Source organism: Periplaneta americana, chromosome 12 (genome assembly GCF_040183065.1).
Source record: "Periplaneta americana isolate PAMFEO1 chromosome 12, P.americana_PAMFEO1_priV1, whole genome shotgun sequence".
Lineage (NCBI taxonomy): Eukaryota > Metazoa > Arthropoda > Insecta > Blattodea > Blattidae > Periplaneta > Periplaneta americana.
This window is the reverse complement of record NC_091128.1, coordinates 82,168,826-82,194,105: the sequence shown is the minus strand read 5'-3', so window position 1 is coordinate 82,194,105 and position 25,280 is coordinate 82,168,826. Positions and strand designations below refer to the sequence as shown.

Sequence of the window (25,280 nt, the reverse complement as noted above, 5' to 3'; positions counted from 1 at the left end):
ATATCTAGGGAACTGATCAAAAGTATGTTCCAATTCCTCATAGAAGCTATCCTTTAGATAGTCGTCTTTCTCTTCTGTAGGGGCGTGAGCATTTATAACTATGATGTCGCACCATCTACCCTTAAGTACTAAATACGATAACCTGTCACTGATAAATTCGACCTTTTTTACTGCTGAGTTTATTCTTTTATGTACAAAGAATCCTGTTCCTAATTGGTGATTATTGTTTCCTTCCCCATAATACAACAAGTAATCTCCTATTTGTGATATGCCATTCCCATCTAACCTAACCTCTTGTACTCCCACAAAGTCTATTCTATATCTAGCTAGTTCTTTTGCTACTAATGTTACCCCTCCTGTTCTATAAAGACTAGTTACGTTCCAAGTGCCAAATCTCAAAACCTTATTCCTTTGCTGTGGTCGTGCCAGAGAATCAGTCCTATTCCGAGGCTTACTGTAGGAATTCGTAACAAGCTGTTTTTTACGGTGATGGGTTGTTAGCCCTTCGCCCAACCCCCAAGCTGGAGGACCACCCCTTATCGGCTGTCCACGACTGCTTATTCAATATATTCGCAGCTACCCTCCATATCTGGAGGCCGTCTCCTCTATCCGCAACCTGAGGACGCGCCATGCCGTGGTGATAGGGACCCACCATACATGGATCAATGGGAATAATAATAATAATAATAATAATAATAATAATAATAATAATAATAATAATAATAATTATTATTATTATTATTATTATTATTATTATTATTATTATTATTATTATTATTATTATTATTATTATTATTATTATTTGTCAGAAACCAGTGTACAAGGTCTGGATATGACATCGTCAGGTTTGATAATATACACAAGCACACATGCACAAACATGCTCATCTTTTGTTAACTTTTCATTGTCGTACTGTCTCTTTGTCAGTAAAGTGATGTATAAATAATGAAATTAATTCTTTTGTATTCATTTGTAGCAATCCACCATTGCCCCATCCCGTAAGTAAATTGTTTCACTGCAGCGCATCAAGTCATTTGGATCCTGGAGGAAGCTGTCAGGCTCGTGATCATCATCGCAGTGGAAAAGAAGCGAATGAGGCTCAGAAGCTTCACTACCAACGTAGCAGTGTGAGTGAAGCGAGTGTTGCATACGAGAACCTCAATATGGATTACATAGCAAAACTCACTTCAGAAGGTTATGCCCAAGATGCCGTGATAAGGGCTTTAGGCATCACTAGAAATGATGTCGAAATGGCTTGGGACATTCTGCACGAATTTGCTACGAAGCAAACCACTACGTGATCTATGCATAATCTAATTACGGGTCGTTTTTGTTGATGTTATCTAGATTAATTTGATAACATAATAATATGTGTATATTTAAAATGCAATATTCTTGGACAGGAATCAAATGGAAAGCATTCGTTATTATTAAATACAATGCTGGTGTTCTATAAGAAGTATAAAAATGTGATCAACTGACCCATTGCCGTGAGGTCACATTTCATGTTTAACTAAGTTGCCTTTTCATTTCCATTTTATCTTGCTGACGTTGGTAACACAATGTAGGTCAGGATATATATGCAAAATTCATATTTTGCCAATAACGTAGAGGAAAAGAGATAATTCATCAGTAATCTATTACCTGATTTGTATCTAGAAATCTGTGGTACATTTTTCATATCATTTGACTTTTTATAACTAATCGTATGTACAGTCACATTTTGTGGATTATGTCTGTCTTCACATGAAAGTAATGTACGAGCATATTGATTCGTTTTATAATCAGCTAAGCTTCCTCAGACAAAGCTATTGCATCGAATATCTTTAATACTTACACGAAACAAAACAGAATGCTGGTTGATGTTGGAGGCTGCTAAGTGTTTGTGAGTTACTGGTCTAACCAAATAAAAAAAAATGTAAAAAACATGCATTATTCCTAAGAGTAATATCATGCAGGGTATTAAGAAATTTGTTCCATCTAGAATGAAAATTACTACTTACTCTTTTCAAATAATGATACAAATTTATTATAATGTGGTGTACTAAATTTAAAAAAAAGTTATCTTTTTTACAAACTTTCATTATGCATAACTTTTAACCGTGAAGTACCACAAGCATGTGAATTTCTATTCCAAATAATAACTAATACTGATTAATGTCGTCGTTTGTGGGTGGCTTTGAATCCCACCAGTTACTAGTCAACATGTACCTCATTACAGTTAACTGTTTTAGTACAATTCTGTCATTCTTAACTTTACTGGAATACTATTTGAACAATCTCTCTCATTTCTGTGATGATAGTATACAGCAGAATTCCTGATTCCCTGAGATATAGATGTTCTCAGTGTTAACTTGTCTTCATCCAGTTTGGTCAGTCTTTGTAATGGTTGTTGGTATTCCCACGGTATGTACGTACATTGTGATGGAAATGTGTGTGTAAACATACAGCATCAGAAGACTGGGAATTAATTACTTACAAGATTGCACTTTCACATAGATGTTATATTTATATATTTAATTAATAACTATAATAATGATAATGATAATAATGTGTTTCAAATGGTATAGGAAGTAAGAAAACGTTTTTGCAAGCAAGACTGGAGTTAAATTCTGTTGTAACTACAACTAACTTGTGAAGTGAAAAAGTCCACCTGACCCACCTCTTTCACATTCAATGTGCCATCAGCAATGGAGGTTACACTCAAAGAAAAAATCAGTTGTGATATGTTTGAATATTGGTTGCGTCATGGAAAGCTGCTCATATCCTTGAGCCTAAGGTAATTGTTTAACGTTGTTTGGATTTATATTTTGTTATTATATTTAATATATAAAAATGTACAATTTTGAAAACAGAATATAAATACTGGCAAAAATCAGCAGACGAGCAGACATGGTTACTTTCAGTATTTTTATTTATTATGACTCTACAGTAGCTTTAATTTTCAAAATTAATAGCAATTAATTGAAAACAAGAATTATAAAATTGCAATAAATGTTTGTATATAAACATGTGAAGTTTTATAATGTGATATTATATAGGGCTGGCAAAAATTGTTACTGCATAATTTGGAAGTGCTTTTAATAAATTGGAAATTACAAATATAAACGAATACACTCCTTCAACCTGTGATCCACGGTTGTCAATGTACAAATTCTTTCTTTCCACCATTGAGTCCATAACTACTTGATACATTTCTGGTGGTATTGTTCAAATAACTTGTGGTATGTATTCTTTAAGGTCATGGATATCGCGAGGTTTTGTTGCATATGTGTACCTTCACCATTCTCCAGAATCAAAAGTTGCAGGGACTTATGTCAGATGATTTTGCCGGCCATTGTAACGATCGAGCTCTACCAACCCAATATTCACCAAAAGTATCGTTCAAGTACCTCTGAATATCAAGGGAGTAGTGTGTGGGTGCGTTGTCTTGTTGAAAATAACCTCTTGTCAAGTTGATTATTGGCAGATTGTCTTCTGCAAAATTCAACATATCCATGTCTCAGGTGCCAGTTCCCCCTCCTCCCCCTTATTTAGAGAAAGAAAGGCTCGAAGGCTTGTACTGCAGCCTGAGGCTTATTGTCTTCATCTCCTTCAATAGGGATAATAAGTCCACAGGACCACATTCCCGTAAATGTCATGATCAGAGACCGGAACTTTGGCAGAATGCCTTTTTAAATGTGTTAAATCTACCTTCATTTTGAAAGTAAATCTGTACGAATTATACCTTTGTGATTGAAACATCACAGTTTTATGTTGCCCTTTTCTGCCTATTTTAATATAAATGCCTAATTTACAAAAAAAAAAAGCTTTTTTTGTCTTTATTTGATTATTTATGTATAATTTATTAATTTAGTATTAAAAATTGCCTACAGGTATATTTTAATTTATTTCTATAACCGCTACAATGAAAGTGACTTCACCGAATGTATATTATTGTCTTTCAGTGAGTTCATATTCTCTTTCCAACAATGAATGCTGCCGTGCAAAAATGTATAACAGTAAGCGTTTTAATTATCGCTTGTGTTTATTTGACAAGGCAACAATGAGTGCAGGTCTAACATTATTTTTAACGGTTATTTTTCTTTCAGTTTTCATTGCGACGTTGTTGTAGGTAGCTAAATATTTCATATCGCAACATATCAGTACAACCAACACAAAAATGCACTTTCCAAGGCTACTGGGAAGAAGATTTCTTTGCTTCCAACAGTAATTGCAACATTGAGTCGAAAATCTCATTTTGCATTCGACTTATGTAAAGCTTTTCTTGCTGCCGAAATCCCTTTGTGGAAAGTGCAAGGTTGTGGGTGTAGTGCAAGGTTTTTGTAATTGCCTTTTATTGCGTATTTTAGCTATTTATAATGCCTTTTTGCCTGCCTATTTTAGCTATTTATGATGGCTTTTTGCCTGCCTATTTTAATGATTCATGATGCCTAAACTTCCGGTCTCTGGTCATGATTCACTGTTTGGTGTTGCTACTGATTCAGCTACACATCACTCAGTTTCAATAGAGCCTGCTATGAAAGTCTCTCCACCCTGGGACATCTGCAGCTTCCTCAGATTGATGCCATTTGCATGTAAGTCATGGTACTACATCATGCTGCATCTTGTATTGACCTGAAAACCGCGTTCCTGCAGGTATTGTGATTCACATTTGATTCACAGTAGTACATCATGTGCCAGTTATAGTTAGATTATCAAAAAAATATAAACTGACTATTCCTAACTTAGGAGGCTTTAGGAGAATCCTGCATATGCTCTTTCAGCTCATGCAGATTCCCTGTAGCAAAAATGACGCAGTTATGTGTATTTACTTTTCCACGAACACAAATTGATATGGCTTCATCAAAAGAAAGTAACAGAACAGAAGGATCTGTTCATACCATTTCCACAAAAATTTGTGCAGGCGATTTTATCGGCAATTGAAATTGTTTGCATGACTTGTATGTGGTGAGGCTTCATTCGAAATCCAAACATAGAATTCTGCAAAGCTATCATTGAGAAATACTGGTTTCTAGTGTAAATATAAGAGTTGACTTATGCAGGCTGTTCAGGATTGCTTTTTGAATGTGATCAATGTTATTTTTCATTCAAACACTTCTACCTCGTCCACTGTTTCTCCTATAGTCATTGGTAATAGACTCTGTTCGGTCAAATTATATTCACGAATAGTTAAATAGCTCCTGAAATTTGAAAAACTTCCAGTCACACTGCAGTCTTTCTTCTATCTTCCAAACTTAATCACATAGCCATATTTTTTCTGAAACAGAAAAAAATTGAACAGCATCATATTGTTTTGTCCATTTGAATAATACAATTTTTTTGCCCAACCCTGTATTATGATTTCAACACGATTTCCTCTAGTTACATGGCATGATCCCGTTCATTAATAAGTTGCTAATTTTGATTTAATATGTCAACTCTAATGAAATGGCATTCCTAATCCTGTCCGTAAGGAAATAAAAGTTCTTTGTTTGATTCAGATTTATCAGTGTGAGATGAACAATACTTAAATGCAACACCTCCATATCACAAAGAATATTTCCCTTGGACATGACACGGATGGACATATCTTCAGTGATTCGTCAGTGATAAATGTCGCAAGTCTCAAGAACAGGATGAGGTGTGTCATTTCAGAAGTCACAGATTACATATAAATCAAGTATGACAAGAAATAATTGATGGTAGATGCTTTGTGTGCCATGTAATAAGAGGCAGTCATATTAAAATAGCAATGTAATTGCTAGTAATAACATTAAATGTGTCTAAAAATATTAACACGTATTATAATTTGTAATCATGCATTTCAATAAATTGCTAACTAATTTTGAAAATTATGAATATACTTTAAGTTTGCTTTGTGCCTATCTAAGCCATAAAATAATACATGAGGAGATAAACTAAATGTTTCGGGAATATTTACAATGGCAGTTGTTATTATATATTGGGAGGTTCAGAAAATCATATTGTTAAATTTTTTATAACAGCACGTTATGATACAGTGTTTGTGGAGTAATATTATCACTATTTTTTCTAAGACTGTCAAATAATTTAACAAATGTGATTCCAGGCTTCTAGAAAAAATAACATGCACTAGAATTGAATGTATTAGGCAATATACATCCGAAATTGTATAGGAAAAAATAATTATTCAATATCATAACAAAATGGATTTCTAAAAATATGTTATAGACAGGCAATTTTCAAAACATAGCGCTTCCGTTGTCAACTTGTGCATGACGTCATTGTTCTAGCATAGAGTTCAGTGCTTAATCCCCACTCTGGCCTGACTGGTAGGAGCATTTGATTTCTGCACACTATGTATGTTGCCGCACTATAGGTAATTTCTCCATAAAATTTAATATGAACATATTATATTTTGTAGTTGTGTCTTTTATTTTTGTCTCGCACAAAACTTAAGAAACGCATGTAACTGATAACTAGCAGACTGTTATATAAATAATATAAAATAACATTAAAATACTTTTTGTGTAGATACAATTTTTGTCCATTAATATGCAAGTTATGTTATGATAGAATCATGTGCTAATAGTGCTGGTCTAACTATTTGTAATATGTTTTCCAAACTTCAATTTTGATGTGTATATAAACTCATTTACAAAACAAGTGTCTGTCAGATGTAGTACCAAAAACAAAACCGCCCTCAAGTTCACCAAGGTCTTTTTTTTATTATTATTATTTAGTCTGTTATTTAATGACTCTGTATCAACTACTAGGTTATATAGTGTCGATGAAATTGGTGATAACTAGATGGTATTTGGCAAGACGAGGCCAAGGATTCACTATGGATTACCTGACATATACCATATAGTTGGGGAAAACCTCTGAAAAAACTGAACCAGGTTATCAGCTCAAGTGGGAATCGAACCCACGCCCAAACATAGCCCTAGATCAGCAAGAAATCATGTTACTACCAGGGCCGTATATAGACATTCTGCCATCCGGGGCAGTTTATATTTTGCTGCCCTATTCCTTATGCAATTAATCAACGAACCTATGAGGCTACCATCACTTCGCATATGCAAGTGCAAAAACAATCGTAATGTAAATAGCTCAAGGATTTATTATTTCATACTTGGATGACAAAAATATCTAACACAAAACAAAAGAATTCAACAGTGTGTATGGGTCAATTGTATGGAAGTTAAGGAAAAAAGTACGACAAGAAACTTGAATTCGATATTGCAAAGTCACGACTTTTTCATTCTTATTTAGAATTTACTAAGGGTTGCAGGATATAAATAATTAATCATAAATATGATAAGGAAATCACAATTAATCATAAATACGATAAGGAAATCACCGAACACCTATATTATCAAAATAAATCAGAATATACTCCACAACAAAACAAAATTGAAAGAACATTTCCAAAGAATGAAGGGTTCAAGAATACCTAACAATTTTTCAGTAGAAATAAGAATAATTTGAAGAATCAGGAACAATAGGACAAACCAGTCGCAAGTGCAACAGGCAAAATTGCCTGATACTTTAAAGATAAGTAGTTTCTGTAGTAGTAATATTCTCTTTGCGTAACCATTGAATATTCTCTATTATCTAATTAGTAATTACACAGAGAAATAAAAAAGATAAAATTTAGTTTGGTGTCAGAGATTTTCATAAAAATTTTGAAGAAACAATATAAACGTGTCTTTTAGAATACATCGCATTCTTCCTATGGCATTGGACCATTCTTTGTATTGCAGTCTGGGGAATCTGGTGAAATATAGATACACACCGCTGATTCTTCCCATCTTTGACTGATGCAACAACTCTTGCTGCATCAGTGGCACTTAATGTCGTTTTACGTGAAATGCAATGCAGTTACGGTTTATCAGGCTTTAAATTCTGATCTATATGTTGATAAATTCTGAGAAAAATGTTTCCTTTGCTTGTGAAACGTTGAAAAGATATCACAAGGATAATCTATGGTTTACACACTGAGACCGTAGTGTTTTGTTCTCTCCATTGAGCAATATTGTCAGAAATTCCATTGTTGAATTAAAATATGAGAAATTAATTGTTGCATTGTGATACAAAGAGAGATTCATGCGTCATTAACTAGTCATAAGGATAATGTTGAATTTTCAAGTGGCCCAGTTTTTTTTGCTTTTGAGTATATTTTAGAACAAATTGTTACCACTGTTTTTTACGGAGGAGGGGCCTGAAAGCTTACACTGCAGCCTGAAACTAACCCGAAACTTACTGTACTTACCACTCCTGTTCTGTGAATAATATTTGTCACTGAACAGTCACGCTGTTGTACGAATACAACACACTGCACTGTAAATTTAATCCAGGCTATAGTAATGATGATAATGTTATGTAAATAAATGATGCAAAATGAGTGCGAGGTCCATCGTCGAAAGTTACCCACCAATTCTGCTTCACTTGGTTGAGAGAAAACCTCGGAAAAAAACCCCAACCAGGATTTGAACCCATGCCAGCTCATTTCACAGTCAGGCATGCTAACCATTACTCCATAGGGTGGACACTACCACCATTACTCGGCACTACAGCCCAGGAAAGGCCTTGGCCTCTTGAACAATTCCAGCCATTCTTCACTATTCTCTGCTCTAGTTCTAACTCCCAACTTCTTCAAGTCCTCGTGTACATAATCTAAGTATATTTTTCTAAGCCTGCCTGTCTGTTGACAACCACTTAAACCACTTACCTTCCCCTTAAATACTGTCACCGTTACTCTCTCATCTAGGATTCGTATTATGTGTCCAAGCCACCTCAACTTGTTAGCTTTTATTTAAGACACTATACCTTGTTTGTTACACATCTCTCGAAGTTCTGTATTTCTTCTTACACTATGTATCACACCTTCCTTTACTGGACCAAAAATTCATCTGATACTTTTTTCTCGACTTCTTACAAGCTTCACGTCTGCCCCACCCACACTGTTCAACTTTCTGAACTATAAGTCAGAAATTTTACACGTCTGCTAATAGTATGTGACTTGAACAGTTTTAATATAGATAGGTAGCTTCTGTTACCGGTTGCTATCCTAAATCGTATTTCTTCTGTCATATTATTATTCTCTTGCAATGACTGACATAGTTGACATCTCTTAAGTCACTTTGTTTTGCTCCTTATTTACTTCTCCATTTGATTTTCTCCTGCTATTATGGACTATGAATTCCATCTCTGCAGCATATATTTTCAATCTTTCTATATATTCAGGGTGGAAGGTAACCACTGCACTAAAATGAAATTGGTAATAGATCATGAGGAGAGGTTTCAAAAATCTTAAATAAGTCTTTTTTTCTAACATTCACTGTTTTAGAGGAAATTGTTACGTTTCTAATGGTCCCCTTACATTTACAGTCCCTGCAGTTCAGGGACTGTCAGTTCAAAACTGAAGCAGGCCACATTATTCAGTCCAAGCTGATAGTTGTGAAGTGACAGTTTGATCGAACAATCCCAGGACTGCAGTTTGACTGTCTGTTCACCACCCACACATACACAGTCTAACAATCATACATACCAACACAAAACCAGAAAGAAGATTGCATTGTTTCTAATGTTGCTGCTCTTAACGTCAAAAGAAAATTGAAAACGTCTGTGGACGAAAGAGTGGTTGTTAAATCATGAAAAGTTATCACATATGAGGCTTCTAGATATCTGCAAATTACTAGCAGTGAAGATTTGAAAAAATATTTAAGAATGGTTGAATAATGTTTCGGAAAATTATTGAAAATGATCAAATCTTATAGTCAGAGAAAAAAAAAAATACAATAATGAGAAGTGCAATCAGTGTGTGCAAAAGATTAGTAGCGACGTTAAGATATTTAGCAACTGGCCATTCATTTGAAGATTAAAAATTTTTTACAGTCATCACTCCGCAAGAACTTGCAAAAATCATTCCAGAAACATGTCATTTTATATACAGGTGGTCTCCAATCTTTAGGGTCAAAATTATACAGATGGTAGAGGACTCTAAACTGAGCATTTTGAGATAGGAACCAGTGGTAGAAATGCACATTTCAGAAGTTATAAGGTCCTGAAATTATACTTGAAGCAAATAGGTTTGGAAGTAAATCCCAAAAAAAACAAAGTATATGATTATGTCTCGTGACTAGAATATTGTGCGAAATGGAAATATAAAAATTGAAAATATACTTTCGAAGAGGTGAGTAAATTCAAATATCTCGGAGCAACAGTAACAAATATAAATGACACTCGGGAGGAAATTAAACTCAGATTAAATATGGGAAATGTCTGTTATTATTCGGTTGAGAAGCTTTTGTCATCTAGTCTGCTATAAAGAATCTGAAAGTTAGAATTTATAAAACAGTTATATTACTGGTTGTTCTTTATGGTTGTGAAACTTGACTCTCACTTTGAGAGAAGAACAGAGGTTAAGGGTGTTTGAGAATAAGGTGTTTAGGAAAATATTTGGGGCTAAGAGGGATGAAGTTACAGGACAGTGGAGAAAGTTACACAACACAGAACTGCACTCATTGTATTCTTCACCTGATATAATTAGGAACATTAAATTCAGATGTTTGAGATGGGCAGGGAATGTAGCACACATGGGCGAATCCATAAAAGCATATAGAGTGTTAGTTGGGAGGTCGGAGGGAAAAAGACCTTTGGGGAGGCCGAAACGTAGATGGGAGGATAATATTAAAATGGATTTGAGGGAGGTGGGATATGATGATAGAGACTGGATTAATCTTGTACAGGATAGGGACCAATGGCGGGCTTATGTGAGGGCGGAAATGAACTCTGGGTTTCCTGAAAGCCATAACTAAGAAGTAAGTAAGTAAGTAATAAGGTCTTGAAAAAGTAATAAGTTTGAAGAACATATTTGCAAGCTGCTTAATTTTTTAAACACATAAACAACTTACATTTCATAATAGCTGTTCAAAGTGGTGACCACCAGCCTTGATACATCCAGAGCAATGCATGAAATTTGCTCCACTCTCTTAAATTTCCCTGGTGCCTGTTGTACAGTGAGGCAGGCAGGTAAGAATCTGTTGTCCAAGTAATCATGGATATGAAGTGGGCAATGTTACAACCACATTCTCTTGCAAACAACGAGATACACTATGTGATCAAAAGTATCTGGACACCCACCTCGAAATGAAGTACAAGTTTGGGCAGCCCTTCATTGGGAACACTCGCAGTCAGTACGGTGTTGCCCCAACCTTAGCCTTCATGACAGCCTTCACTCTTGCAGCCATACTCTCAATCAGGCAGTGGAAGGTTTCCTGGGGAATGGCAGCCCATTTCTCCATGAGTGCCAAAATGAGAAGAGTTATCTATCAATGTGGGTCAGTGTCGTCTAGCACGATGTTGGCATTCCAAAACATCCCAGAGATGTTCTATCAGATACAAATCAGGACTTTGCGCAGATCAGTCCATTAGTGCGACGTTTTTGTCGTCAAACCACTCCCTGACAAACCCTACAGTATGAATGGGTGCTTGGTTTTGTTGAAAGACATAATGATCATACCCGAACTGGTCTTCGATGGTAGGCAACATGAAAGTGGTTAAAATGTCAACGTAAGCTTGTGCTGTGACATTACCAAGTAAAACAACGAGGTCCAGGAGAAACATGACAACACTGTAACCCCACCACCCCCGAATTTCACAGTCGACACTATAAAGGCTGGTAGATGTCGTTCACCAGGCATTTGCCACACCCATATCCTACCATCAGATCGCCACATTGTATACCGTGATTCATCACTCCACACAATGGTTTTCCACTCTTCTAGGGTCCAGTTTCGACGCTCCTTATACCATGTGAGGTGGCGTTGACATTTGACTGTATGATCTGTGGATATGGGCAACTGCTCGGCCATGGGAACCGAGTTTACGAACCTTGCGCCAAACAGTCATAGTGCTTGAAGAAGATCCTGATGCAGTTTGGAATTCCTGTGTCATGGTGGTGGTAGATGATTGACGATTATGCTGTATGACTCTCTTCAACACTCAGCGGTCTCTGGAAGTCATGCTTTTGAGTTGTACACATCTCTTCACATTTCCACTTCAGTATAATATCACTAGCAGTGGACCTAGGGATGCTTAGGAGTGTGGAAATCTCGCTCTTACACAAGTGCCACCTAACCACGTTCAAAGTCCGTGAGTTCCTCAGACTGTCCCATTCTGCTGTCTCGCACTGTCTGCTGACTACTGTGTTGCCTTCTGTGATAAAAACACGTTTTGCAGAGTGTCCGGTTACTTTTGAGCACATAGTGTATTTAATGTTTTAGTTCCTCATAGCAACAACTTAGAGCTCAGAACAGTTGTTGAAAGTGGCGACCACTTGTCTCAATACATGCATTACAACGACACATGAAATTTTATAACCAATAACAGATATCACCATGGAATTGCCAGCAGTTGTTTGTTATGAAAATTAAAGCAGCTTACAGAAACGTCCCTCACATACACTTTCAAGATCTCGTGGCATTCGAAGTATCCATTTCCGACCACAGGTTCCTTATATCAAATCAAATGCTCAGTTTAGAGTCCTCTATCATCTGTATAATTTGATCCTAAAGGTGTCTCCAACACTGTATGAAGCTCTGAAGGTGGAGTATATGAAAGTATTGAATAACTACACTGTGCATCATACAAATATTTATTTAGAACCAATTGCACAAAAACTGTAATGAAATAAAATCATGTTCCTTATGAAACACACTGCGAATGTTATTAATTTTCTTTTTAACTGATCTACAGTGGCTTCATTGTCTTCGATCTTGCAACAGGTACCAATTTTTCATATTATGCTTGTAACTTTAGTTTTCTATTGCCATATGTTTTAGACTTAATGTTCCACAAAACGGTACCTGCCGATATACAGTAAATCAATAAATCTACTAATAAATGTGTGATCACTCATAGCAGAACTCATTGTTAAAAGCCAAAACTTTTACTAAGCTGAAAGTTCAAGCACAATCTGCGGATATACGAACAGACACACACAGTTTGGCATCATTTTTATTCAACTGCAGGCCTAAACCTTTCAACTGCCTGTGTGTGTATATCGCAATCTTACCTGAAGGCCAGATCTGTCACAGTGCGGAACTGCAGGCGGACTGTATGTGTATGGGGACCATAAGAAGCATTTGTCAACATCACGGCTACTGCAATAACTCTAGTAAGCTCGACTACGCATTCCTTACCTTCCCCTCCCCCTTTACAGTACTCAGTCAGAGACACTTGACAGTGTGATACATTGCAAGATTTATTTTAACGATTTTCGAAATTACTCAATTTAAATTTATGGCTAAACATTTTAATTTGAAAAAAAAAAAAGAGAGAGAGAGAGATTCAAGAAGACACTAACTATTCAAATTATTTGTACCTATCTGCTTGTATAGCAATCAGCCATGTACGAACATTGAACAAACAAAGACTTTTTTTTCCTGATTAACGATGCTTCCTCAAAGGAAAAGTGTAATGAAAGTTTTGTTATATTTAACATGTAGAATCACCTCTTAAACTTTGGTGCGTATGTACATATATATATATATGTATGGCACAGCAATTAGTAGTGCAATAAATAATGGATATTAGAGAAGATTTGCGTGCATGTTAATAAGAACAAAAACAAGAAATGAAATAACCAAGGATATAATGGAAATAGTTTATGGCATAATCCATGAAATTATAAGGAAATGACTGGTGTGGTTTTGTAATGTACAACAGACAGAAAGAGTAATGAATGGGGAACCCTCCTCCCCCCCCCCAAAAAAAAAAAGAAAACACCCAAAAAGATAGGTATAATGGTCAGCAAGAACGCGTGAAGTTTCAATTATAAAAGCATTCAGTTATGAAACATTAATATGTCATATAAAATTGGTGGAATTTTATAATTTCAAATCATACATAGTGAGAACATATGCTTACTTTATTTCAGTGAACACTCATGTTCGAGTGGATTTATATATTCACTCACTCACTCACTCACCCACCCACCCAGATATCATAAATATATAAACCGGTGATAATAAATTTAAGAGGTGGCCCGAAAGATGGAGGGGGGGGGAAGAGGTGGAATTTTCCCTATATATCTCATAATTATCTTCACCATTGGTGTTACATGGGATCTAAACTATTTTAGTTTAATTTGAGCTTTTGATGATAAGTCTATCTTCAAGCAATTACATTAAAAATTAAGGAATCCTCTCTTTTCAGTTATATATAGATCAGAATTCTCTCCCACAGATAAAAATTTATATTTTGGGAACTGTGAAATTGTATCTGCTATCTATTATTTTCCTTACTGTCTTTAGTACCAGTTATGAAATAATGTAGGTATACTCCAGCACATGTATCTGTCAGGTGAATAATAATAATGATGATGATGATGATGATGATGACGATGATCAGTAGCACCAGCTTTTGAAAAACATTGGGTGGGCTCAAACAGTTGAGGTATAAGTTAAAATACAGTGAAACCTCCCTTTGCGGTCACTTTATTTAAACGGCCACCTGACCAAAAGGCCAATTTTCTCTGGAACCAATTGGATTTTCCGTAAGTTCAATACAAATTCTCTCTTTATTTAGCGGCCACCTCATGCGCCGGCCAGCGGCCGGGGTCTATTTGGATTGGAACCTGACTATAACGGTCACTGTCCAACAAAAAATCTTTTCACGGATACTGTCTGACCTATTTTTTCGATGGTTAGAGGACAGGAAGCAATAGCTAAGTGTACAACAGTACACCCTCCATATCTTAGGGTTAGTTGCTTACTGTTTTATGACTCTTTTGTCACTTTCCACTCCGACCCTGTACAGCTATAAATTCTTATTCGTTTTCTAAGGATTGAAACACGGACTTTTTCTATCGAAAATGTCACAGTATGTTTTAGATAGTTAACTATTCGATTTTTTTGTTCTCCTCTCTCTGTCTTTCTCTATATGGACCAGCTTTTACGAATTTTTCTTATTTTCATTCACTTTCACTTGATTCAGAGGAACTGTGAAGTTAGTTTGAGAGAGAAATCATGTTTAACAATAAATTTAGAATGGTGTTAAGTTTAGAGGTGAGACGAAAAATGATTGAAGAAAGTGAGAAGGAAACATCTGCGAGAAAAATTGCAGAAATATTCAAATGTGGAAGGACACAAATAAGCGGTATAATTAAGAATAAAGATGAAATATTAAAAGAATGGGAGGAAGACAGAATCTGTGTTTAGTAATGTGAATGAGTTCGTTTACGAATGGTTCAAGTGTGGGAGGGCTAAGAAATTGCCTGTAAGTGGGCTTATGATTCAAGAGAAAGGTCTTGAAATTGCGAAAGAACTCAATGTAAGAAATTTTGTTGCTAGTAATGCGTGGTTAGAGTGCTTTAGAAAACGGCATAACATTACATTTCGTTCTGTGTCTGGTGAAGGAGGTCACATTGCAACTAATGTTATTGAAGAATGAAAAAAATAGACTGCCTTCAATTCTTGCGGAATATGAACTCAGAGACATTTACAATGTTGACGAAACAGGTTTATTTTCAGGGCCCTCCGTAACAAAACTTAAGTTTTAAGAAAAAAGAGTGTAAAGGGGGGAAGTTGGCAAAAGACAGAATAACTCTGTTCATTTGTTTTAATGCTGCAGGAGAAAAAGAACCACTCTTAATGATAAGGAAATCACTGAAACCGAAATGCTTGAAAAATGTTGACATGGGCTTATTGGAGGTGAAGTGGACTGCCAACAATAAAGCTTGGATGACATCATCATTGTTTGAGAATTAACTATGCGATTTCAATTCCAAGATTAAACGACAAAATCGCAATGTGACCTTGAAATTGGCGTTTCTTCCTCCAAATACGACATCACACCTCCAGCCCCTTGATCAAGGTATTATCCAGTCATTTAAACTGAGGTACCGCTAGCCAGAGGCGGCTCCTCAGGCAGGCAGGGCAGGCAACACATTTGGAAAAACCTAAAAGTGGATATTTATTAATTACCCCAACACATTTGGAAAACCTTATATAATTATAATTATATACTCTTGTCTAGCTTCTTAGAAATTCTTCAATTAACTATGAATGGGATTTTTTGAGGGTTAGTTGGATGTTGCTTACTATTAGCAGTTCGATTTATCCCACAAGAATACACTGGGCAGATCACAATGCATCTGAAGGTAGGCAGTAGCGAAGTTAGCCGACCTTCCACGTAACTTCAAATCTGGCCCTGGAGTAAGCATTAAAAGAGATCGCTATTCTAAATGCTTTCTTAGCGCATGCGTTCAATGCTTAAGCCAGCGCGCTTGGATTCTGCCTGCCCTAATGAGAACCCATGAGCATTATCGAACACCTACGATTTGCGAAATTTCTGTTTGAAAGTTTCACGAGTTGGAACGTAGCCTGTTACGAGTACAATAACAGTTTTTAAACAGTGTGTTTTAAAAGATGTTTTTTTAAACAGTATATTTTAGAAAATATGATTTTTGCAAGTACGTAATGTATATTAATGTTCGATATATTTTGTGATTTATAGTTAATGTGAGTGATAACAATAATATTATATTATGACTAATATAATAAGTGAACTGTTACGTTGTCCGTTTTCGCGTCGTAATTACATTGAAAAGAGAAGTATTTTGGACAATGGACGACCCACTCCTGCATTAAGCTCTCTTGTTCATAAAGTCAGTGCTGAAGGTACAAGAAAATTTCACCCTTCATGGTATGAAACACTCTATAAAATGGAAATATAAAAATTGGAGATTTATCCTTCGAAGAGGTGGAAAAACTAAAATATCTTGGAGCAACAGTAACAAATATAAATGATACTCGGGAGGAAATTAAACGCAGAATAATCATCGGAAATGCCTGTTATTATTCGGTTGAGAAGCTTTTGTCATCCAGTTTGTTGTCAAAAAATCTGAAAGTTAGAATTTATAAAACAGTTATATTATCGGTTGTTCTTTATGGTTGTGAAATTTGGACTCTCACTTTGAGAGAGGAACATAGGTTAAGGGTGTTTGAGAATAAGGTTCTTAGGAAAATATTTGGGGCTAAAAGGGATAAAGTTACAGGAGAATGGAGAAAGTTACATAATGCAGAACTGAACGCATTGTATTCTTCACCTGACATAATTAGGAACATTAAATCCAGACGTTTGAAATGGGCAGTTCATGTAGCACGTATGGGCGAATCTAAAAATGTATATAGTGTGTTAGTTGGGAGGCCGGAGGAAAAAAGACCTTTGGGGAGGTCGAGACGTAGATGGGAGAATAATTTTAAAATGGATTTGAGAGAGGTGGGATATGATGATAGAGACTGGATTAATTTTGCACAGTGTAGGGACCAATGGCGGGCTTATGTGAGGGTGGCAATGAACCTGTGGGTTCCTTAAAAGCCATTTGTAAGTAAGTAAGTATGGTATGAAACATATAAATGGCTAACAGGAAGTGAAGTCAAAGCTAACCTGTACTGTTGGCTATGTTTGTTATTGTCATCTAAAGAAGGTACTTGGAATCAGATCATATTTGTAACTAGGTAAATCTAAAGAGATTTGAAAAGAATTTGAATCCAATTTCAGAAATGTTGTCTGAACAACAAGGGTTGCAAGACAAGAGTATAACAATAAACTAGAAAAAACCGACAAATTATGAGACTGCTAATTGATGTAACAGTACTGTTATGTAAGCAAGAGTTAAGTTTTCGGGGGGCCATGATGAAAGCGAGCTCTCTTTGAATCGCGGGAAATACATAGAAATGTTCTGTAAATTTTGCCTACCCTGGACATTTGACTACGAGCCGCTACTGCCGCTAGCTAGTTTTGAAAAGGATAGATGCAAAAATGGAAGAGGTTGACATTAATATGCATGAATTTTTGTACGCGCACAGTCCTAAAAAGTCAGTGAAATTCAGTATTTTCATGCTGGTTCATAAAAGAACCGCAACCTTAATCAAGCGGCCACCTGATATAACGGCCATTTTACAAGGTAACTTCACATGGTCGCTTTAGACAGGTTTCACTGTAAATAAATCTTATAAATAATAATGATAGTAATAATAACACGATAAATTATTGGGTGGGCTCGGGCCCCATGGGCCCATATATGTTGGCGCCAATGATGATGATGGTGATGATGTAGTGATCTGTAGAGAGCGGAATTTTAGGCCTTAAAAATAGCATTTTAGGCGCCTAAAATAGGCCCTTAAACTCCTTTATTTAGGCTCTATAAAATAAAAAATAGGCTTTTTTTTTGTTAAATAATGTCACTGATATTAAGATTCAACAAAATTCTAGGATTAAAAGAAACTTCCACACATCACATTTTACAAGGGTACACATGCATACACAAAAGGAAGACATTCTGTCTTTAAGTTAGTGTTTTTCATTCACCAATCACAATTCCATAATTTGCTTCACAGTAGATGATCAGCACCTATTGCGGCTATTGTGTCGCTCACTGCTGTACTTACAAATGATGAGAAAAAAGGAAGGGGTTGTTATCTGTCTTGGAATGTAAGAGAATGCTTATTCAGGTACAACCCAGCGAGTTTGTGTTAAATTGCTGACAGACAGAGGAAGATAGTAATAATAATAATAATAATAATAATAATAATAATAATAATAATAATAATAAATCCCGCAGGAGTTCTTTTACATGCCAGTAAATCTACTGACATGAGCCTGTCACATTTAAGCACACTTAAATGCCATTGACCTTGGCCAGAATCGGAAAATATTTTATTAATTTGTCCTACAGAATAATATCTGTAATATTGACAATATTTGAGGAGAAAAATTCGTTCCGGCGCCGGGGATCGAACCCTGGTCCTTGGTTCTACGTACCAAGCGCTCTGACCACTGAGCTATGCCGAATTCAATTCTCCTCAAATATTAATTGTCAATATTACAGATATTATTCTGTAGGACAAATTAATAAAATATCTTTAATATTCTCATAGCTAGCAGTGCATATTTCTGTATAGATTACTGTGCACTTAACTGCGGAATCCCGGCCAAATAAGTCACTCAGCTGAGTGCGCCCCTTGTATAATGGCAGTTGACTTGAACATAAAACGTCAACATGTATGTCTAACTTGGAGTAAGGCCAAGAGGGAAACACTGAAGGAGGATGGTTCAGTCCGATGCTGTGGATTGAATTCGGCATAGCTCAGTGGTCAGAGCGCTTGGTACGTAGAACCAAGGACCCGGGTTCGATCTCCGGCACCAGAGCGAATTTTTCTTCTTTTTTTTTTTTTTTAATTTCGACCGGCCAGAGGCCGTTTTCCAAAGTTATCTATTTTTGTTTTCTGTTTGTTTACCTTTTTTTTTTACTAATACAATCACAACACCCATGCCCGAGGCGGGACTCGAACCCACAACCCTTCGGACCAAGCGATAGGGACATGCCGTGCCCCTACCGCTTGAGCCATCCGGGCCGGCCTTCTCAAATATTAATTATGCTACCCAGGCCGACTGAAAATTGGAGTTTTCGGATTGAAAGATTGTAACAATGAGAAGGGCTGATTCGGAGATACTTCTTTATCGTGTTGTTCACTGCTAGGAAGGAGTTGTTGTTATCCGTTGGAATGTAAACGGTACAGGATGTTAAGAAAAACAGTAAACAGTTACGAAAGATGATTAAAAAATTAAAAAAAAAAAACTTAAAAATAGGCACTAACATCGAAATAGACATTTTTAGGCACTATAAAACCCCTTTATTTGTACCTATATTTCCATGAAAAATGTAAATATTAAATCTCAAGCCTTTATGTATCAAGAAAAAAATAGTTTTTTGCCTAAATTCCGCTCTCTAGTGATCTGTTATTGTCCCCTTTCACCTCTTGTCTGGTCTTCTCAGAGATTGTGTTCCTTAAGGGAAGTAACGAAGATTTGTTATGGTATCCTGGATCTGTCCTTCTGTTCACATGTTGAGGCAAGTTTTATCTATACTTACTGTTTAAAGCATAAGCTATTAGAGTATGTAATTTGGAGCATGTGTAAAGTTCCCTGGTTTTTCGTGTGATCTAGTAAGTAGAGCCAGCAGTCCTTCTCAAGAACTTCATTTTAGCTGTGATAAGTAGAGGTTCATCTTGTTTCTTGAAGGTCTATGTTGCACAAGGTGGGACAATATACATGTAAACAAATTTTAAAAAAGTATTTCGTCAAAATGTTTTTTTAATGTGTCTCTGTAAATTTAAATATTGGCATAGGCAGGGAGAGAACCGTTTCTTTGGGAGGGAGGGGGGGCAAAGCAAAACCATACAATCCCTATATAACGGTGTTATGGGGGACATCATTTATCTCCTCCCCCCATTATAGCTTGACTGTGGTACAGTATATTGAAATATGATCATTTAATGAAGGTATTTTCGGGGGTATGTTTCTTATAGTGTTACATCCATATCAGCAATGTTTCGGACCGAGTTGTATAGGGCTTGAACTGTAGGTCAACTACAGATTATAATAGGGCATAACTTAAAACAATCTCCCTCTTTTTCTCTCTCATACAGAAACATATGCATGCATCAATAAAACTACGTAACAGTGCTAACAGAAACTTTTTTATATGAAGCTTACCTTCCTGAAGATATCATATGAAATGTAAATTCTAAATATTTTATTTAATCTCGTCTTTAAGTTTACACATTATACCGGGATCACTTTTCTTTTTTCTGCATTGTTGTGCAGTATGTTATTCATACATCTCCAAGTGGAGGCATGAATACCTGCAGATTTCTAACACATGAGTACAGGCTGTTACAAAAGAAATATTACAGTGCTTCCATTCCTCAAATGAGGTATAGAAATTGTTATACATTCAGATATTTAAAATAAATATTATAGTCCAAACATATGATCTGAAGACATTAATTAATAAATTTAAGCACTGAAACTTAATCATAAACAAAAGCAAAATAGATCTTTTGAATTCAAAATTTTCTAATCTTAATAAAAAAAAAAGTTCAGACAAGTATGGAGAGAGTGCCCCCCCCCCCATAACTCCGCCTATGAATATTGGCATTGTTGTCCTGTAACATAGCTGCATGATCTGAGATGTTATGCCTTTGCCTAGCTATGCAAAATGAGTGCTGGTTCAAGTCCTCACGAAGGAAGAAGTTTTCTCATGAAATCTGGACCAGTGTGTGTGAGCTTTGCTTACTCACATTGTGTTGAAGATTAAGATTATGGTTTATTTAACGACGCTTGCAACTGCCGAGGTTACATCAGAATCGCTGGTGTGCCGGGATTTTGTCCCAAAGGAGTTCTTTTACATGCCAGTAAATCTGCTGACATGAGCCTGTCGCATTTAAGCACACTTAAATGCCATCGACCTGGGCCAGGGTCGAACCCGCAACCTTGGGCACAGAAGGCCAGCACTATATCGACTGTGCCACCCAGGGTGAACATTATGATGAATTTGGGCAGTTACAGTGAGTAGTGAAATCCGGTTTTGTAAGTCACCTGTAATGGCGGGAAAGAGCTGCCCACACATTACCCCCATACTGATTGGATGATCGTTCACCTTTGCTGAGTCATGGGTGAACGTGATGTCAGCAGTCTGCCAGTCGACCTTGGTCTTTTATAGTCTGTTGCACCACAGATTTAATTTAATTTAATTTATTTTAACTAATATTGTTGAATCCTCTGATTGAGGTTCTGGCTGATATGTACATCTATTATCAGGCAGTACATGTACTTTATGATATGTGTCAGAGAAAGAACAATTGTTTGTATGCATCTTAAGTTTGATTAGTGTAACATGTAGCTAATCAGTGATGCATGCAATGAAGGGGGAAAGGAACTGATTACCCTACCCCGTTATCTCCTGGCCTAGTTGCCTCATAAGTGGTGCTTTTTGATATTACTTGTGAGGTTCAGATCTGTCTTCGGATAGTTGACTAAACAACAATATTGTTGATAAATTAACTGTGATTAAAATACCCACATGAGGAACATAATGTGTATTGCTAAATAAAAGCAGCTTAATTTGTGAATGTTAATATCATATACATATGCCGCTGCTTTAGCTCAAATGCTAGTGCACTGGTCTTTTATCCAGATGGCATGGGCTCAATCCCTAGTCAGGTCATGATGGAATTTGTGATGGACAAAGCAGATGTTGCAGAGGATTTTTCTCGGGGTATTCCTGTTTCTCTATCATTTCACCAACACTCCACCTTCACTTCATTTCACCTACAATAGTTAAAAATGAGCTGATGTGTAATCTTGGGGGTAGTAAGGCTTTCTGATGCTGATATAAGAATGGGTTGGGGCTTACACATCTGAGGATGAGACCTGCCTCTGTAAGGGCTGAGACAGGATGGACTACATATCAGTATCGGATTCATGACTGTCACTCGAATCACTTGTTGGACTTGGACAGCCATCACATATATGTGCCAGAGCAAGCCTAAGTGCAAGGATCCATTCTGGATCCAGCCTTTGAAAAGCCAAACCAAGTCAAGACAATCATATAGACATAAATTCTCCAAGTAAGAATTAGTGTATTACCACAGTCTAATATATACAGTCACGCATTTCTCGCAATACAGCGCTCCAAGCGGTTAGTAACTGAGAGTACTAGGAACAATAGACTGTGCTGGTACTATTTTGCATTGTCTGTGATGAGGTGATAGTAGCGATCCTAATGACTAGCAACTGAAGTCATTTGATGCATATTCCATATGTATTGAGCTTCGTGATTGTATGTACTAGACTGTGGTATTACCTCTAAGAAGCAACTAGAAATAACTCATCAGTGCAAAGAGTAATTAAAAAAATTAATCATCTAAATTCAAAACAAACTAAGAAGTCTCAGTGCAGCAGAAATGCATTTTATGAGAGCAGTTGCAGGCTACAAGAAAAAAGTTCAACAAATACAATCATAATATTGCAGGTGATGAAGAGAAAGATGCTACATAACTACAAATCTACAGGAAAAGGACCCCAGAATTCCTGCCCGAAAGGTGGACAGAAGAATTTCAATAAACAAAATATTTAATCTGAATTTTGATAATTTTATTATTTATAATGTCATAATTTTAATTTGTAATTTTAAAAATGCAATTTACTCACAAAAAATTTTAAAATATTTGTAAATGAAGTAGGTCAACATGCCTGTTCTGTGATGTTGATTTTCATCATCATTATTATCAACTTCTAAATTCAGAACTCTCTGAAAGATGATTGTACTTCAGGCAAGCCACTGGCATAGCTCAGGTGAGATCTGGAATTGTACTCGGGCGTGGGTTCGATTCCTCCTTGTGGTGATTACCTGGTTTGGCATTTTCGGAGGTTTTCATCAACTGCAATACGAATGTCAGGTAATTGCATGGCAAATTCTCTTCATCATCTCGCCAAATACCACTTCTCTATCACTAGTTTTATCAATCTAAATTCCTAGTAGTTGGTACAGCATCGTTAAATAACCAGCTACTGCATGCACCTTATCTGTGGAGATGAGCTGCTCTATTTGAAATTAATTATCCATCCACATAAATCCTTAGGCCAGATGCACACAGAATCAGACGTGATAAGATGATTGCTAGCAGACACGAGGAGACAACATTGGATGACTGCTCGAACTTGGTTATAAGCAGACAGTCTGATAGTTGCACATGCGTGAGTAGTCATGTCCACGAACTCGTCATAGAAACTTCTCAAGAAGACACCCAATCATCTACATACTTCATATACCAGTCGGATTCAGCCAACAAAAGAAAACCCTCTTCAGCATCCCAGATTCATAGAGGGTGTGTATATGAATATCTCAGATCCAAAATAAATAAGGTAAATCATTCTGAAAATCCGGTGCTCCGTTTTATCCGAGGATTGTTACCAGATATTGACTCTCTGAATGCCAAAATAACTAGTTGAAGAGCAGGAAGAAGAAAATGGACAACTATATTCACGTCCAACTCTAGTACTAGTGGAGTATTTTCGTCATTATTTGTCATTTCACCTCCACCCCAGGAACAATTTATGTCTGGTGAACAGCAAATGTAGCATGATAGCAGCCAGGTACCTACTCAGTATAGGAACATTGAAACATTCTTTAAATTGTAATTTCACAGATTGAAACTCTTTGCTTTACTAACTGTTTATACCTAACGTTTTGTATATTGATACACAAATACTGAACTTACAGATACATTGGCATTGAGTGTGATTTCTCCCTGGGGTGCAGGTTACTTGACGAGCAACATCATATTTTTCGTCTTTTTTCATGGGTGGTATCACAGCTGGAGGTTGATATTTATATTACCGGTACTTATTTAAAATGTTGAATGTCTTGAGATTTTCTTTAACACAGTACATTATGTTACCATCATTATTATTGCAGAACAATGTATTTTAAGGGATGCATGTGACACCCTTAAGCCAGCATTAAAACATTTGTTTCATAAAATCTACGTTTATACTACTCTTCTTTTTCCAAACTTGGAAGACTGCACCATAAAAGCACATCGTCCTCATCCATTGACGCCATTTTCTAGGCTAGGACAGCTTTCTAAACCCACATAACGAGCAGATTAGTTGTCATGAGCAGGCAGTGTTAAGCTGTTGCGAAATATTGTGAGACACTATAAAGCAAAATGTCACACCATAATGAACCATACTGCATCTGATTCTGTGTGCACACGGCTTATAACACCATGTGTATACCATTTGCTAATGGAGCTGATGTTTGACAGTTGGATTTCAGTAACACGCAAGTGCAGAATATATCTGGCCCTTTTCTTTATTTTCTATCTCCATACTCTGCCAAACTCTCTCTCTGGCTATATGTATCTTTTGTTATATGGGTGAACCGTAAGTAATTTCATTACTAGTAATTTTAAGGGGTTATTCCTTGAGTTATTTAAAACAAAAAAGTTTAATACATTTTGCTCCTTTGTGCTTCCTTTTCGAGAAAAATTATTTTATATGAAACATTTCATAGTGTATTTTTTGAGAAAGCTATTGAATTAATTCCCAATATGCTCAGTCAGTTTAAGGGAGGAGTGTATTATGATAATAAATGATAGAAAGAATTTTAGTTTTGTCCTTTAAATGTGCAGAAATTTGATTCAAACCAATGGAAGTTTTTATTCCGCAAAGAAATTTTAAACCCTGCTGTGCTGTGACAACACACAAGCTGCCTGGACAGATGCAGCTCGCATATATAAGGAGTGGGTGAGACAACGAGACCGATTACTACTTAAAAAATTAAAGTGGGAGGTGTCCATTTCTAACTGGCTGAAGAAAATGCTAGTAGTATGACAAAAGGAGATTTTTTAAATCATTAATTATGTTTGTATAATGTAAAATATACTTTTCTTATTGCC

The 25,280-nt window shown here is 36.2% G+C and overlaps 1 protein-coding gene across 1 annotated transcript in view; it reads left to right on the top strand.

Annotated features, from left to right (window-relative positions):
* The window catches only part of Cbl (E3 ubiquitin-protein ligase CBL), a 301,944-nt gene extending 294,328 nt beyond the window's left edge, over positions 1 to 7,616 (top strand). The window contains exon 12 of the mRNA XM_069841617.1: positions 977 to 7,616. Within this exon, the coding sequence (XP_069697718.1) occupies positions 977 to 1,301 (325 nt within the window). The 3' untranslated portion in view covers positions 1,302 to 7,616. The remainder of the gene's footprint in view (positions 1 to 976) is intronic.
* The last annotated feature ends 17,664 nt before the right edge of the window (positions 7,617 to 25,280 follow it).